The sequence below is a fragment of the Lactuca serriola genome, chromosome 2 (genome assembly GCF_051521515.1).
Source record: "Lactuca serriola cultivar US96UC23 chromosome 2, Lser_US96UC23_V15, whole genome shotgun sequence".
In the NCBI taxonomy this organism is placed as follows: domain Eukaryota; kingdom Viridiplantae; phylum Streptophyta; class Magnoliopsida; order Asterales; family Asteraceae; genus Lactuca; species Lactuca serriola.
This window is the reverse complement of record NC_136409.1, coordinates 201,877,388-201,895,994: the sequence shown is the minus strand read 5'-3', so window position 1 is coordinate 201,895,994 and position 18,607 is coordinate 201,877,388. Positions and strand designations below refer to the sequence as shown.

The window sequence follows — 18,607 nt, the reverse complement described above, 5'->3', positions numbered from 1 at the left end:
TTATTGAACTAATTTATAATTCTTACGAAATCTAAGAGCTCGATTTTGAGATGATTCACCCGTTACTCATACAGTTATACGACAATATGTATTATGATTAACATTATGTATTTATGTTATCTTTTAATATTAATAACAACTAAATATTTAAATTTATAAAAAGATACTTATTATATTCTGCTTAACGGAATCGCATTTATGAATTATGATAGAGTTGAAGTTCGTACCCAGTAAAGTCCAGCTAAATTGATTGTGGGTCACCCCATTCAAGTCAACGCTGCAAACTCAAAAGTCAAAAGTCAACTAAAGTTCATTCTATTTTATTCAGGACGTCTTGGACTTTGGAGGATCTGTATAGGGTTAGGTTCTGTATATAACAAATGAATTATATTACGATTGATCGATTTATTTCACGTTAGACTTTGCAACAGCATGGCGCTTGGCCATACGTTTGAATTTTGGGTTTTATGATATATACAGTATATATTTTTTTTTTAAATGTATTGAAATAAAAATATATCCTTTATTAATCCATGCTATGATTTAGCCATCTTGATAAAATTTATAAAAAGTACATACGCATAGTATGCCAAACTGCAATCACGGGATTTCGTAGTGGGCTGTATGGATATTGCATATTGTGAAAACACATGCACAAGAATACTTGTGCATGTGTAATACTTAATTTATAAAATTATGAAACACGTGATTTATTCAGAAATCACATCCAGAGTACTAGTCTAGAGTAGTATAATACTTGTCTCTTCTAACATATAATTTTATTATTTATATAAAAGGTGCGTTTTTTGTAAAATTTAAGCGCAAGTTGACGAAGTAATACAAAAGAATGAATGAAACATGTTCTCGATTTTGTTTGAAATTTTAAATTCCCTTTTAACTTTCTCAAATAATAATTTTGATAGTAATGCTAAACATATAATTTATCGTCAAAGTCATTATAGGTGCATAAAATCTGGATTGAATAAAAGCAAATTTTGCCATATCAGATTTCAGATCGTCATGATTTTGGGATATTGGATTGAAATGGTATGATTTTTCAGATAAAATTCCGGTTTCAAATTGTTTTGGGTATCCAATCCATATCCAACGGATCAGATCTACTTTTGAAAATCTAAAAGTCGGGATTAGGTTTGAGCAATTTAGTCGTTGGTTGTTAATACATTGTCAATACTTTGTATTCTAGACGCTTAATGGTTTTGTAGACGTAATCGATTATTCGAGTTTGTTAATATTAATCTCGCCAATCCATGACTGGGATTACCGGTTTCTTTGTTAATTTGACATATATGAATCATACATACCAACTACTAACTATCACCGTAAAGTTATTTTTATTGAGCTTCAAATTATTTTTGTCGAGCAAGCTCATATGCCTTGATTCACAGATATCATCTTCATAACAATTCTATGTATATTATTGTCAGGGCCGGTTCTAAGGAATTAAATATCCTTAAGGCCCATGACGAGTTAGATAAAAAAGGTCTTTATCGTTGTTATAAGTTTTTATTTTTAAATAAATTAGGTCTATGTATTGTTACTCTCGAAACCAATGAGAAGGAAGACATGGCCAGAGGATAAGCCTACCTAGAGTTTGCGGTAATTATTTAGTAATCAAAGGTAATATTATCTATGTTAGACCATCCGTTACCCACCACATACCACATATGTGGTGGGTGCCACATCAGCACCACATTCTTCTACCACTAACTTACAATCTCACCTTATTTTTTTTATTTAAATTTAATTCAAAAATACATTAAAACACAATAACACATTTTTTTAATTAAATTTAATTCAAAAAACACAATAAAACATATTTATTTATTAAACTAGTTTTTTATTTAATAAAACAAGATTACATTAATTCAAAACAAACAACATTTAAAAAAAAAACATAAAAAACCTTAAAAATACAACCACAAACAACTTAAAACTATTTTTTAAACCTTATTTTTACTCACTAAATTTTGGGCACTCTCTTAATATTCGCCAAGCTTCAACGTGTTTAAACGGTGTGTGTTTCGTGTCTTCATATTGGTTCATGGTCAAAGCAAATAGGTCGCCTTCGTGTACGTTGTTTATAACAAAGTTATAAATACCATTGAATTCAACGCATTTAATTTTTATATCGCGATACTTCGAACATATTTCATCAACACTACGATTTTGGCAACCCATTAATTCATGAAAAATGTTTCTAACCTTTATCCAAAAATTAGGACGCGTTACTGGGTCTTCTAAAGCCGCTACCCATGCTCGTGCTAAGTTCTCTTCTTCATTTTCTGACTAATTCATCATTTTAGGAGCCATTGGTTTTGGAATAATGTAAAAGAAGTGTGTGATTTTGTGAGAAAAAAGAAGAAATTATGTGAATATGTTTAATAGAAAGTGTGGTATTTATAAAAGAAGGTTAATATGTTTGAAAGGTAAAAAAGAAAAAAAAATCCGTTGGAATCCAAAACTAGCCGTTGCAACATTGAACCAATAGAAATGTCCGTTTGATTTCGTCGTCGGGAGCACGGACGAGTACGATCACGCTCGACCACAGAACATCGGGGTGGTGTGCATGAGAATCTCTTGTTGCCAACTAGACAACGATTGGCTTCGTGGTATGTATACCACAAGACCTTATTTGCGTTATCTTTAATTTTTATGTTTTCTTTCATGACGTAGGATTCGAAGATGACATCTGACTTCTTTTGAGTGGATTGTCCCAAAACTTCCAAAAATGACATTAATTGATTATTTTGTAAAAATAAAAATAAAATAAAATAATAGAAAAGTCTTGATATTATAGAAAAAGTTTCACTTTAGTTTTAAATTTTATTTTTTGAACAGAAAAGTCCCGATTATTTGATTTTACACGATAATATGTCATTTCCTGTTAAAAGAACAAAAATTTGAGTTTTTTGTTAATTTGAGCCAAATGAAATAATCGATACTTTTCTATTCAAAATAAAAATTTGGGATAAAAATGAAACTTTTTCGAAAATATTAGGATTTTTCTGATAATTTTCCTTTATAAAAAAATAAATCTAACCAATTTATTAATTACATTTCAAACAATAGCCAAATCTCTCTCTCTCTCTCTCTCTCTCTCTATATATATATATATATATATATATATATATATATATATAGGAGTAGGATCAAATGAGAACACCAAAAAGGTTGAGAACGCGAGAACAAGTATATTCATTTGTGATTTCATGTATTCATTTGTGGAGAAATGATAAATTTTTACGTCTTTAATTTCAATTGAAAAGAAAAAACATATTCATGTTGATTGTGCGTAAAAATGTATCATTTATCCACAAATGAATACATGGAATCACAAAAAAATATACATGTTCTCGTGTTCTAAACCTTTTAGGTGTTTTATATATATAGGGGATGACTCATGCAAAAATACAAATAATTTGCAAAAACAATGAAAACCTGTGAGTTTGTGTCACCTCAACCTTATATTTTAGACAATAGTTCATCCAAATTTTAAACTACATGATGATAATCGATGATACATGAGAAATTGTGTCATATTAACAAAACATGTTTTTTCACTTTTTTATTATGAAAATTTGAATTTAAAATGGTTAAAGACGTGAAAAAAAAAACATTTTTTAAAATCACCTTTAAATCTATATTAACATAATAGCCTCCCATGTAAACTTATTATCTTGCTAATAAATTTAATTTCTAAAGTATATGCGTATATGTGTTTGATTTTTTAAGATAAAATCTGTTTTCGTATTTTCGCAAAATATTTATGTTTTTTCATGAATCTAGTTATATATATATATATATATATATATATATATATATATATATATATATATATATATATATATATATACACACACACACACACACACACAAATTGAATATGTTCATTTTTTTGCTAGACAAAATTACAGATGGCATCTGACCAACTACGATTTCCTCTATCCACCTGCGATTTCCTATTGAGTATAATTATTTTCTTCAAACCTTAAATACATTGGAATAACAAGATTGGTGACCAAACCGCAACCCATATAACGTTATGTTATGCATGCTACAATGGACTTACTAAAATGATGATCATATGTTGTTTTAAGGCGATATTATGCGATATTTGGTAGAATTTGAATGATTCAATGTTGAACTATTAAGAGTATTGAATGATTCAATCTTGTTTATTAATGTTGATAAACATAACTGTTGATGAGAAAAATTATCATGTTATCCTTATAACAAAAACAAATTTAAATACATATAATACAATCTTTTACAATACAAATTCAAATACATATAATACAATCTCTAAGAGTTACAACTTGGAATGCGGTGTTCAAGTGGATGGATATTCAGCAAATATGGTTTGTTCGGTGCAATGATTGTTTTCTTTAATTGATAAGTTGGCCATCAATTCGAAGAAGGATATTATCAACACTAATGTATGCATTCCGATATGGTACATTTGGAGATTTAAGAATGATTTGTTGTTTGGAACAGACCGATTGAAGAAATGTGATATTTTTATTCGATTAAAGAGTTCTCTTTTATTCGATATTCTAATAGAAATAGGAAAATGTGTGTTTAAGTTGGGTTAATTGGTTAGAATTCCCTTTAAACCCTTTGTAATTGATTATTTTCTCCGGTTTTTTCATAGAGTTTTTATATTTTTATATGACTGGTTGTTTCTAATAAAAAAAACATTAATAGCAACTTAATTATAAAGCATGATCTATCTCCATGAGTATTTTATGCACCTCAATACTGTCTCAATGGTTTCAGAATAACTACCAAACTCGTAAAAATCCATCACAAATGAATCAAAAAGAGATAATACTAATAATCTAATATGCTCAATCAACAAGAATTACAAGGAGAATGTTCCCTTCTTGCATTCACTTGTACTTGAATTCCTATATAAACATTCACACACACTAGTGAACTCGACATGTTTGATGTCATAAATTATAAGGGGATGTTACGTTCTGACTGAGGTTTGCACAACTCATAATCATATCCAAGGTTGTAGAACTCGCTACTCGGTACCTGCCCGGCCGAATGGGGAGTAGCGAGTACTCGGGAGTACTCAGATTCGGTAATTCGTGTAGTAATATTTTTTGAAAAATTATATATGCCAAAATCATAAGTTAAAATCTTAATTTGATTGAAATATATAACCAAAATTAGATACATATGAATACATAAAAACTGAAATACACACAATTGTCTCACTATGTGAATAATTACTGAAAATTTAAGATATATATCTAGTAATAATCACATGTGTGTGTTAAATAATAAATCATTAAGTGCGTTATATATATTAATCTTGAAACTCTTGATTTTTTCTCTTTTAATGATAATTTTGACCTTTTGACCGATTTTGACCGAGTAAGGCCGAGTAGGCCCGATTTTGACCGAATCCGAGTTTTTTGACCGAGTTCACATTACTCGCCTCGGTACATATCATACTTATATGTTCAATACATAAATTACAAGGAGATGTTGCGTTCTGACTGAGGGTTGCACAACTCCTAATCATATCATACTTATATGTTCAATACATATTGACAAAAACCATATTGAAAATTGATGAAAATTTGATTAAATACATAGAAGTAGAGAAAAAAAATATGGAATAGAAATACCATGTTGATTGTTGCGTGGTGACCAACTATAATGTCTTACCATCATCATTTGAAATTTGTTAAAAATCGAGCTTGCCACCATCGTTGATAACAGATTTGTATCTCAAAAAGAGAAGGGTGATGCTATTTACCCACAAGATGCAGAGGTCTTTGAATGATGTTATTTCAATATTTTTATTTTATTAATTTCGTTTAAATTAATTTTAAATTCATAAATCAACTTATAATTAATATCAATAACATAATTAGTTATAATAAATTTTTTATGAAAAAATGTAATCACATACGACATGCATTTATTTAATTAATTAAAAACATACTAAATGGTTAGTTGATAGCTTATTCTTAACCCAAAAGCAAACAAGTAGAAAGTTGGGTCGTCATATTACATTTCAGCAATATATTAGGGACTGTGTTTGTAATCACTCTAAAGTATAGAATCCAAAGGGGGCTATTTTCCCCCCTGTATGACTGTATCTATCAGGCTATCACCACTGCCGATATATAAAATTTCTCCGGCGTTCTTCTTCTTCACACCCCCCCTCCGTCAATCTCATTATTTTTCGTTCCCTGCCCACCTCGATCAAACGCCGGATTTGAGTTTTTTGACGGATAAACGAGTCAAATTTTACTAGGGTTCACTCTAAGGGTTCGGATTTCGCGCAGAGGAGACGATTTGGCATTCAAGTTAAACGAATTTGGTAACTTGGATACTATAGTCTAGAGATATTGGTGTGGCCCAGGTTATATTTGTAACGTGTTTGTACAAAATTTCCGTTGTCGTATGGTAGTGCGTATTTTGAGATTGTATCAGGGTCTTCTAGAAAGCGATCTTTATTCTAGAACATAAGGGTTTATCGATTGAATTCATGGAGTCTGATAAAGAGGATGTCGTTTTTCTTGATCGAGCTTCTCGGGCAACGAGAGGAAGACGGTAAGCATCGAAATTCTGCAACTTTGACATGGATACGATTATGTGCATCGATTGCGCTCTTGAAGTATTCGTTAAAACGCATTTCGTTTGAGTACTACAAAACACTAGATTATGCTCTTTAGTACGATTTAATTCGTTGATTGTGGATTTTGACTGTTATTGTAGGATGACCAAATTGGTTGATGAGGAGATTGAAGAAGATGATGAGTTCTGGAACCAAGAAGCTTTGAAAGATGTAATAAACTAAGTGTGATTTGAGTTGTACCACTTACATGATCTGTTATTCATTGTCTCACACCATGGTGCTTTCTTTTTAGGAAGAAGATGATACAAACTACGTAGAAGAAAAGGAGGTTGCTGATGTTTTTGACAGTGACTTTGATGAAGATGTATGTGTAATATGGTTCGCCATGATTTTGAATTTCTATTTGAATATAGGTTGATTTTATGACCAATTACTTGCTTTGACTACAGGAACCAGAGCCAGAGGAAGAAGCAGAAAATGAGCCAGATGAAAGGTTAAATTTCTCTAGTGAATATTATAAACTGGAATAAGAAAAAAAAATCTTGAATGTAAGTTTTTATACAGGAAGAGGCCAAAAAAGAGATTGGCATTTCCAGGAAAGCAATTGCCAAAAAAGAAGAAGAAGAAGGTTGTTTCAGAACCTGATAGTTCTAATGAGGAAGAAACAAATGTTGACCAGTCAACGCTCCAAGAAGAGCATGAAGTTCCTGATGATACAGAAGTTGAGAAAACAACCAGAAAGTCAACAAGAACTTCAGTTATTGTTAGGCAAGCTGAAAGAGATGCAATACGTGCAGCACTTCAAGCAACAATGAAGGTTCATATGATTATTCTTCTTGTTCTTTAAATTTGGTGTTTTCAGGATGAATATTGTATTTATGTAATTATGTTACGAATTCTTAGCCAATAAAAAGGAAAAAGGAAGGTGAGGAAAAGAGAATGACCCAAGAAGAGATGCTTCTGGAAGCTGCTCAAACAGGTTTTTTAACACATAAGCTTGTTGAAATAAATCAGAATAATAAGTAACAAATAGTATAGATTTGTGAGTTTTATGAGTAAATAAAATTTTGCAGAAATTATGAACTTGAGGAACTTAGAACGGGTTTTGGCAAGGGAGGAAGAAGTAAAAAAAAGAGCAATTGTTCATAAAGCTCACTACACAGGCCCTCAGATACGATATCTTTCTAAAGATGGCAAGTTTTCTGGATTTAAAAAAAAAAAAAAAAAAGCAGTTGTCCAGTTTTTTTTTTTTAAAAAAATCGTATGATAAAGTTCCTGATTCCTTTTCAGGTTATACATACCTTGAATTTACAAATGGGGTGTCATTTCAATCACAGATTCCTACAACAGCCCCTCCATGTGAGTAGTTGTGTGCATATGAAATTAACATTAAACCGACCGCTTCTATTATTTTTAATGATGCTAATTTTGATATATGTTTTATATATTTTCAAGATCCAGAGAAAGCTGTTTGTGTGGTTACAGGATTACCTGCAAAGTAAGCTTTTTCTGTTTGTTCTTTTTCATAAGGTCAACCAACATTGATTATGAGTCAATGATTTTGTGTTTCATTTGTTCATGACAGATATCGTGATCCTAAGACAGGCTTCCCTTATGCGACAAAAGAGGCTTTTAAGATTATTCGTGAAAAGTAAGGTTTTTTTTTAAGAAACTCAATATAATGTTGTGTTTGTTGAAAAAACTAAAAAGCTTGTGTAGGTATATGAATGATGGGAGTGGGATTAAAGAGAAGAATAACATGGGAGTGGTTTATGAATTGGCTTGTGGGGAAGGAGGAGGTTTCAGAAAAAAGAAGAGAACAGTCAATCCAAACAGCAAAGAGAAGTCTTATATGAGATCATTGGCTCGTTTTCGCCAGATTCCAGCTTTCGAATACCAAGACTCTGAATGACACTGCAAACATGGAGATGGAGAGAGCTTTTTGCATTTTTTGAAGATGGCTTGGCTTCTAATGTATTTGAGTGTCAAAAATGGCTGGAAAAAGAAAGGCTAATCATGATTATCAATTTTAGAGGGAAGTTTTAGTATATGCATTCTTGTATTGGTAGTGATTGATTCAGTCTTTTGGTTTCTACCAAAAGGCCTCATCTCTTCTCTTATGGGCGTGCACACATGGTGACAAGTACAAGAATAAATTACAGTTTTTATTCTTGTGTACTATCGTTTTTTCCTTGTATAAATTTGCATTTCTAATATTTTAATCTATTGCTGTTAGTAATGATCTTCAAGAAACCCTAAATTAGTAATGATCTTGGGGTTGATTTGGATAAGAAAGATGGATTGTTACTTGTTCAGCTTGGGTTTTCTTTAATTTGTTCTTTGTACTTTTAAAGGTGGTTGAAGATTTGAAAATGAAGCAAGATTGTCGTTTAGGCTATGGGGTATCTTCACTTGTGAAATACAAGCCATTCCACAACGGTGAAATATAAATTTTTGTCTTCAGTCAAAACACTAATTCAGTTCAATAAAGGTGGTCAAAGGTTTTTGGCTGAAGCGCACCAATCTAACAGCACAAAACACATGTTCATTTTAATGTCTAATAAAAACAATTTATTTATATTTAAAAAATGTAAACACAAACACCAACAAGAGATGCTTATTGGGCCAGTTGCAAATTTTGTTAATAGAACAAAAAGTAGGTGTTCTCAAGAAACTACAGCATACATCTCTATAAGGAATGAAGAAATGTAAAATGTAAATACATTTTCTCTGGTAAAAAGTCAAAGAAAGACTTGAGGAGCACCAGTAGGCAGTAGTAGTATTATTATTATAAGGTACCTAAAGCTGTAAAAGTTGTTCAAGATTTAACCACCGTCTATTTCCCTTCCCTGTACAATCATATTTCTTTCTATCATCTCCACTAACTCCCTCCCAAGTAATCACCAAAAATGGAACCCAACTCATGCATCTACCAGTCCTTACACCATTATAATTATCGTTTTTTCATGTTCAAATCTAATGGTGATTTTTGCATTTGGTATACATACAGTCTTACTCATCACATAGAATAGAATATCTACTTCACTAGAGTGTCTACGTCTTTACCTGAAAATGTACAAATCATAATTATTATTATTATTATTATCATGATTATTTGTTGGTGGTTGGTAAGACTAAGACATACCTTTTGATCTATTTCTTGTAGTAGTCTTTTCAGCTTCAACATTTTGTAAATGAGGAGCAATTAACAAATCCAATTTCACCAGCCACAATGCAACCGCAGATGATGTTTGTGGCATACATCCAAAACTTGCAATAACATTATCCCCCTCACTTCCATATAACCACCCTTTATTGATCGCACCAACAAAATCACCAAGAACCTACATAAGATTATATATAACAATTAAGTTATATATATACATAATATATGTAATATAAGTCCACTAAGTTTTTTTTTTTTTTTTTTTTTTTTTTTTTTTTAAATAAAAATACCTGTAGCAACTCCACCAGAGTTGAAGTACGTCTTAACCGCTTCACCCATAGATTATGAGCACATTTTGTCCAAGCACCCACCATCGCACCCTCAGGCATACATGACTACATTTACATATATAAATTATAAAAATGAAAAAAAATACATGAAATCAAGCAAACAGATATGGGTCTATGCCTCACCTCAAGTGTGTATGCTGCAGCCTTGAGTGACTGTAACTGTGATGACAACACTTTATGTTTCGGAAACATATCAGGAGCTGACTCATCCCGACACGTGGCAGCATGAATCGCGTATCTTTCTTCCAAATCAAAATCAACCTCAAACGTCGTATGACAAATCCTACAGTGTTTCTCATCTCTCCAAAACAAATCATGACACCTTTCACACCTCGCAAGCGAATCGAGAAACGATTTTTTCCCATGTTTCACAGCATTAAGAACAGAATGAAACGAATCCCATAACCAGACATCAAACTGTTGAAGGCGACACCATTTCTGTTTAGCTTGTTCCCTGTTTCCAACAGTGCTAGTGGAAACAAGATTATTATTATTATTATTATCTATATTTAGGACGCCCAGTAGGTTGTCCACGTCAGACACAGCAGATGAGCTGTCGTCTCGGGAAATACTCCTTTCAGATTCAGACGAAAGGGCAGGCTGCCCGTGCCCGACTCTTGCATCACTTGACATGGATTCATAAAGAAGAGCTGCCCGTTTCTCCAAAGATGAAAGAAGATGACCTTCTCGTCTTCCCCTTTGATCCAAACATGATAACAAGTTGGCTAATGCCTGTGACAATTGACAATTTTTATATTTAGTTTTCTTCGATTAAGAAAAAAAAAAAAAAAAAAAAAAAAAAAAGGTACCTCTTCTGTTTCGATAACCTCCCAATGACCATCTTCAGATGATTCAAAGTAAATCCTTTTGTGGCCTGGATCACATGTGGTACACGGGCCCACGAAAAGCCAGTATCGATTATACCTTCTATCAGATCCCAAAAATATCGATTGCATAGGATGTAAATCATTTATAACTTCTATTTCTGTTGCATTTTGGATTAATGAGATAATTGCTGATGAATCAACAGGTTGCATATCTTGCATTTCATCTTTCTCACTATGAATCAGCTGGTTGAACTCGTTTTCAAGTTGCTTTGATGTTGATCTCTTTATTTTTGCTCCAGAACCAATATGATAACCATTGGGAGGAACACACTGAACACCCGATAATGATGATGATGATGATGATGACACAGGTTCCTGAAAGATTATATGAATTATGATGCAGTAAATTTGCAAAATACTATGAAAGAAATTATATTAGTTAACTTACCTCTATTCTTATACTGGAACCTGCTTTTAATAGATCAATCAGAGCCAAAAGAGCATTCAATTTCTCTTCAATATTTAAATCTGAATATTCACCTTCCATCAGTCCAGACAACCACATTTCTCCAGGATGACTCTCATCGATTTCAGAAGTTACAGTTAAAATGTTGTCTTTGCTTTTAATGTTCTTTTGTCCATTTTCACTTGACATTAATGCCCCTGAATCATTGGGATTATCATCAACACTACCACAGTCTTCAAGGTCAGATTGGTCATCTTCGGTATCCTTAACAATGGAGTTGCTACGAACACGATAAGCAGAAGAAGAGATTTTCTCAAATAAGGTGATGTCACTTGACAACATTGAGCTTATCAATTGCTCAATGTCATCACTCATGGTTGCAAGCTTCAATCCAATGATCTTCATGATTAAAAATGAAGTTATTAGATTAAATATTCAGTGAAACTGACAAGAAAAGATGTGGTAAGTTACTAATTACTTACTGATGGAAATGTAGCCAATTCGGAAATTTTCATCCCATTATTTCCTTTTGATGATAATATTGTGAATATTTCACCCTTCAGAGTACCTGGGCTTAAGCCATAACTAGCCATCAGAGCAGCTTCCTGTTAATCAAATCAAATAGTTTTTGTATGTGAGAGATGATGTGTCACGTTTTTAGCAAAAACCAGCTAATATTCTGAATTTTTTTATTACCTTATTGAGAGGTTCCTTGGATGACATGTCACGTTTTGAACCAAAGCCAGCTGAAACTAACACCTGGCGTAGTATCTCTATCCATGTCAGCGAATTTAAGGATCTTTTCCATAGTTTCAGAACAGATTCTTGATGTTCAACCTGCCAAGAGACATGCTATTATGTTAATAAGAATTATTAATGCCAAAGGTTCTTTTTGAAAATTACTATATCGCCCTCTATGATACTTACTGACTGAAGCAATCCACGATACTTCCAGTTTTTGATGATATGAGATAGATATCCACTTTCTAGTTCCTTTTCAACACCAGTGAGAAGCAGTTTCAGAAGGGCTACATTAAGTTTCCCAAGTAACAAGGAATCCTGAAAAAATAAGCACAAAGAACAAAATATAAATCCTTACTATTAAAAAGTTCATTCAGTTGATATAGTGAGTAACAACCTTATGACAACTTTCCAACACAATAAGCACTAACCTTGTCTACAAATGCTTGCGCCAGCTCATCAAGCGTGAAGGACTGGATACCGATTATTACAGCATAAGTGCTTATAAAGTGAAATATCTGCTAACAAGAGTCAGGTTAGTAAGAATAAACTTAACCCTATTTTTCATTGAAATTGGATATAAAATCTAATGTTTGTTTAAGGACCTGAAATGTACCTTGAAAAGTTTTTTGACAAGTAGTGGAGAAGAATCCCATGGTTGGACATGTAATGGTTGCTTCATTCTTATAGAGTTTGGAGGGAACTTTGCCAGTAAATCTACACCAAATTAAGAGCAATTATTTCACTTTGAAAGGTTTAATCAAGAAAAAGAAATGAAATGAGTAATAAGAAAGCAGCTAAATGAACCAGACCTTTGCAAAGGGAACAACCATGCAACCTATTTGCTGAACAATGAGCACAACATGTTAATGGATTTGATGTTGCTTGTAGTTCTCTTAGTTCCAGCTCCTCATCATCTTCTAGCATAGCATATTGACTTGGGTCTTCTTCATTTCTCCCTTCATTCAGAGCAATTTCACATATTTCTCTCCCTTGTTGCTTTTCCTTACTAACTTGTTCACATCTCACCTTCAGTTTTTAACACAAGTCAATGATAATTGGCAAGCAATATAGTAGATACTTACATCAACGTATATTAAATTACCTTTCTACTTCTGGTTGAAGACTTCTTCTCTTGTAACTTGTTCGCTAGCCTCCTCTGCAAATGAATCACTGTAAGTTGTCATGCTGGAAGAAACAAGAACAATATCTAGAAAAGAACACAAACCGTGACAGGTTGTTGTTTTCTTGACTTCTTTTTCAATTGAATAGGTGGTTTTTGTGATGTAAAAGGTGGAAACTGAGAACAAGCTCCATGACCATTGTCAACACATGTTGGAAGGTTTCCAGAACCAGGATTTATTAACCTCTGAATTGTCATCAAGCCTTTTCCAACACCATGTTTCTTCACTGGATTAGTCTCCTGGTTTGTAAGTCGCCATACCGTCATCAAACCTTTTCCCATACCATGTTTAACTGGAGCACTATCAAGAGGGGTAGTTTGGTCCTCAACATTGGTAGGCTTCAAAGTCTATGATAATAAAAAAAAATGACATCTTTAGATCAAAACTAGAATAAAACAGATGATTTGACAGCATGATACCAACTGAACAAAAAGAGATATACTCTATGTACCTTTTGCCTTTTAAATGCTCTTTGTTTTTCTTGGCAAGCACGATGTGACATCCCTGAATCTGGTAAGAACAAATAAAATATTTCACAATTAACTAGGATTTCCATTATAAAGGTGCTTCAAACTACTACCTACATTCATTCTCAGTATCAGCAAACCAAAACACAAAAACAACAATAAACAGGAGAAAACACTTAAGATAAGAAGCCTATAGAAGAGCATCAAGGGGGAGGCGGGAAATGGAAGGTGGAATTCATGATTATATCATAACCTCAGTTCAGAAAATGTTGCATACGGTTGTATCACTCAACAAAGCAAGACTGATCAACATACTAGGAAGTCAAAAGGCTAACTTTATCTGTATAGCGGAAAGATTGATAACACTTTTAGGAAGCCACAATATCAAAATTGTCAAGTGCAAATGAATTGAAACACACGATACAAGTTGCTGAAACTGATTGCTAACGGTATCTCTGAAATAATTAAAGCCTTCAGACATTTCCGCTCGAATTGAATCCGCGAAACATTAAATCAATCGCTGAAATTAACATTCCTCCGCCTATAATTACTACAACTATACCAAATAAGAGATTGAGAAAATGATTGTAATCACCTTTGACATTACAGAATCGAAAAGCATGAGAAGGAAGATTATCAAACTCCACGCCGAGGGGAGGCCCATCTTTCCTGAACACTTTCCTCAAAATATAATCAGGAGGTAACAAATCGTCCACCAAGCGTAAACCAGATTTCGAATTCAGCTGTTGCGGCTGCTTTCTCTTCTTACGAACATTCGAATTGGCGGCAACCTTAATATTCTTTTCATTACATTTCTTCCGAGGAATTTGCTGCTTACCACGAGATTGCTTGTTCGACATCTCACAAAATTAGAAATAAGAACAGAAAGAAGAAGGCTAATTCGTTAATGACTTCTTGATTTTCATGGTGATTATACAGTCACTCTCCCTGTGTGCGAGTGTTAAGAGGAGAGAATTGCAAACGGACGAAGCGTTTGGGAGGTTTACAGGAGTAGGGTTTTGGGTTTTGTGGTGATATTATTTCGACTCATTTTTACTTTTTCTTTTTCTTTTGGATTAAAAATCAGGTTATTTTCCAAAGGATATTTTGGGCAATATTCACCCCTCCTTCCTGTAAGAAATATCGTGCGTGTTTCAAAAATATTTATTTTTTTTTACTTAATCTCAAGATTTTAAGAAAAAATAATAAAAAGATAAATTCAAAGTTCAAACAATAATTTTGCAAAAACCCCAAATACCCATCGTTTTTGTAGAAATCCCTGTAAAATTAACAAAGTCTCTACGAAAACATTAAATGATGCCGTTTTTGGCAATTTTGTAGGTTTTTTTATATTTTCACAGGATTTGATGAAAATGAGAAAATTCAAAATTTTCTGTATATAAACCTTAATTTTCATATTTTAAATTTAATTCAAAAATTAAACTTAAAATTCTCTGAATCCATTCTAAACACTTAAATGAGAAACTTAATCACAAACACAAATATAGATTTAAAGTCCTTATTTAAATATATTATTGATTCCAAGTTTCTACAAATCCATTCTCAAAAACTTAAATGAGAAGAATAATCACAAACACAAAATTTAGGTTCAAAGTTCATATTTGAATTTATTCCAAGTTCATATATTGTGTTTAATATGAATAAAATAAAAACCCAAATAAAACAAATGATTGAAAGAGCACTTATGTTTGTAGGAAAATACCATGTGTTTGTAGGAAAATATAGTGTTTTTATTTAATAAAACATGAAAAATACCATATTTGCGTAGGAAAGTATGTGTTTACTCGTGAAGACATGAGAAAACACCATATTTTTTATTTTTAGGATAACTGAGCCAAAGTCATATATTTGTAGGAAAATATGATGTTTTTTTAGGAAGACATGAGACATCATATAATTAATTAAGAATATGGTGTTTAAGAAAGCCTATTTGGTAGCAATTTTGGCCTATGTTGTAGAAAAAGGTTGTGAAAATTATGGTTAATGGAGTCTTTTTGTTAATTTTTAGATGAATCGGGTACAATTTATTAGATTTGTCTAAAATTGTATTTTCTCTTTAAGAAATTTCGAGTATATAAACGTTTGGTTAACACCCGAGCTTGAATAAATTTTATATCCTGCAATTAACATTATTGTTGGTTTACAAAATCAAATAAATTATAATTCTTTAGATTCTATTAAACTTTGTGTTCGAAAAATTGGTTACTTGAGAAATTTTATATCCCATTTCATAATTCTTTTATTATAAAGACATAAATGTTCTTCTACATCATCTTTATTTTAGAAATGATCCGTCGAATTAAAACATATCATCAAAGTTGTAAAAAATAGTTTTTAAGTTGAACCGGTTTAGTAATTGGTTTGAGAACACCAGTGAACCCAGTTTCTAGAATTGTTCATGTCTTTTTATTTTCTTGTATACATATATACATCAATCCACACTCCGTTGTCTAGGAGATTCCTGCCCCGCCCACACTCCGTTGTCTAGGAGATTTGGGCCCCGCCCACACTTCGTTGTCTAGGAGATTTGGACCCTGCCCACACTCCATTGTCTAGGATATTCGGGCCCCGTCCACCCTTTGTTGTATAGGAGATTCGGGCCCCGCCCACACTCCGCTACTAACAAGCATACAAGTATCACATAGAAAACAAGTATATCTATCAAGCAATCACATAACTATCTCAAATAATACTATGAGGTTCGGGCCCCGCCCACACTTGACTGCTAACATATCACATATACAGGTCGGCCTTGGTGCCTTAGACCCGTTCCTACTGAAAGGGTGTAACGCCTGTGTTTCCGGGCTTGCCATTTTTAGCAATGTAATAGTCTAGGTTAACCTCTGTAACCCGTTTTGAAATAATAAGATTGTATTAATTAAGTATTGTGTGTTTTGTGCTTAATTGCTTAATTATGTGGTTTGATTAATTAAGAATAAAAATAAGCGTCAAAATTTAAGTGTAAAATAAACTTAATATCTTTGAATAATGTTGTAGTAGTTGAAACGAGGTTTCCGAATATATATAGAACGCCCAAATCTGACTTCGTATGGAGAAGTTATGATTTATCGAAGTTTCGGCTTAGCGGTGTGCAGCCCGAAATACTCGATTTGAGATCGAGCGGTTTTTAGCCGAAGCAATCTAAACAAGAATCGAAGGTCTCGTTGTTGGTATCAAAGCGATAAAAAGTTAGGCGAGAACGGACGTCAAACGAAAAAGTTATGAATTTATAACGAAGTTTTTCTGTCGCGGCCTATTAAAAATAAATAATAAAAATAAAGTCGAAATTAGCCGACGGAGTCTAAATGAACGTTGTAGAGCGTAGTCTCACCTTCGCGTGGATATAAAGAACGTCGAAAACGGAGTTCGTATGAAGAAGATATGAATTTCCGAAGTTTATTAAATATTTTGTATTTAAATTTAATTGAAAATTCGGAGGCATTATCCGAAGACGAGTCACCGGTCCGATCCGACGTACGCCCCGCGTATGCGCGTACGCGAGTACGCCCCGCGTACTCCGAAGAGTGTCGACATTTCGGATGACGCATGCAGTGACGATTTCGAAAGCAGTACGCGTTGCGTACTGCAGTACGCCCCGCGTACTCCGAGGCTCCAGCCTCCTATAAATAGGAACCGAAGGCAGCCGAGTCTTTTGCCAATTTCCTCTCTTCTCTTTCCCGTTTTGCATCATTTTGCGTGCCAGAAATATCCCGAAGCCCCGGTATTGTTCTCAAGCCCCGAGGCAAGTCCCGAGATCCCGAAGATCCCGAGAAGTGCGGTTCCCGAGCCGAAGCTCTGTCCACGAGAAGTTTGATTTTTGAAGAGATCTTCCAGATCTGTTGAGGATTACTACTTTTGCAAGTCGTAGTGCTGTCCGATCATCTTCTGATCAAGTGAGTGTGTGGTTACTTTCTTCTAACGCATAATTATGAAGTATTTTATACGGAATACGTATTATGTGTATAATTTTGTGGTTATGTGTGTGAATGTGTATTCACTTTCTTCTAACTCATAGATATGATTTATTCTCTATGAGATATGTGTTATGTGTGTGTGTGCCTCATCTGTTATGTGAAATATGTGTTGATTAAAGCATGCTATACAGGTTTTTAAACTATGTATACAAAATGTATATTTTATCTACTAATATGTTGGGTAGAACATGGGTAGATAGTTGGTGTGTAATAAACAGATAAGAGGCCTCGTTGTTGTTTGATTTAGTCATCTAGCGGAGTTTAGATGACGACCACTGGCTATTCTAGACAGTCTTGTGGAAACATTAGCAGGTTCGCCACATGTAGGTGTTAATGAACTTGGGTGTTCATTTGTTGTACTCCATCCCCCTCATGGTTGCCTTATTTGACTTATATTGCTGAGGTACCCCCGAAGCATGTGTTGTCGCCCCGATGATATATTCTTAGACTAGGTCCCTTGTGTTAGTTGTTTTAGGGACATAAAGTGAGAATAACGGGAATGGGTAATTGGGTTATTGTTGGTTGGTGAAAATTAAATATGATTATTGTGGGTTGAAAACCCTATATGCTCACCAGACTCCCAAGCCTGACCCACTCAGTTTCTTTGTATTACAGGAAGTGGCGCAAGGGCATGAGATGGATGAACCATCAGTTGTTTTGTTTACAAGTCTGTATATGTATATATTTGTTGAATGACTTGTAATGTTATCGTTTATGCTTAATGGTTTGTATCGGAACATGACACCCCGAGTTTTGATTATATAATGAAAAATACATTTCTTTTATGAA

At 33.3% G+C, this 18,607-nt stretch overlaps 2 protein-coding genes across 3 annotated transcripts; one reads left to right on the top strand and one right to left on the bottom strand.

Annotated features, from left to right (window-relative positions):
• Positions 1 to 6,102: 6,102 nt before the first annotated feature.
• On the top strand, positions 6,103 to 8,861 carry SWC2 (DNA binding protein SWC2). 2 transcript variants are annotated; one of them, XM_079026373.1, is made up of 11 exons: positions 6,103 to 6,597; positions 6,763 to 6,832; positions 6,915 to 6,986; positions 7,072 to 7,115; positions 7,187 to 7,439; positions 7,526 to 7,601; positions 7,696 to 7,815; positions 7,913 to 7,981; positions 8,078 to 8,120; positions 8,208 to 8,273; positions 8,333 to 8,861. In XM_079026373.1, exons 1-11 carry the CDS (start codon positions 6,533 to 6,535, stop codon positions 8,532 to 8,534), a joined length of 1,080 nt encoding a protein of 359 aa, XP_078882499.1. In that variant the 5' UTR covers positions 6,103 to 6,532; the 3' UTR covers positions 8,535 to 8,861. The 2 variants fall into 2 exon arrangements, with proteins under 2 accessions (XP_078882499.1, XP_078882500.1); XM_079026374.1 differs by having other exon boundaries at positions 6,105 to 6,597; positions 8,342 to 8,861.
• A 468-nt stretch (positions 8,862 to 9,329) lies between these two features.
• On the bottom strand, positions 9,330 to 14,845 carry LOC145088149 (Homeodomain-like transcriptional regulator). The gene is made up of 16 exons (XM_079026372.1): positions 14,419 to 14,845; positions 13,808 to 13,866; positions 13,401 to 13,703; positions 13,278 to 13,331; positions 12,985 to 13,201; positions 12,789 to 12,889; positions 12,604 to 12,690; positions 12,359 to 12,490; positions 12,128 to 12,268; positions 11,914 to 12,036; positions 11,414 to 11,830; positions 10,948 to 11,340; positions 10,262 to 10,870; positions 10,079 to 10,183; positions 9,768 to 9,966; positions 9,330 to 9,688 (listed from the first exon to the last, which is right to left on the bottom strand). Exons 1-16 carry the CDS (start codon positions 14,681 to 14,683, stop codon positions 9,660 to 9,662), a joined length of 3,234 nt encoding a protein of 1,077 aa, XP_078882498.1. The 5' UTR covers positions 14,684 to 14,845; the 3' UTR covers positions 9,330 to 9,659.
• Positions 14,846 to 18,607: the final 3,762 nt, after the last annotated feature.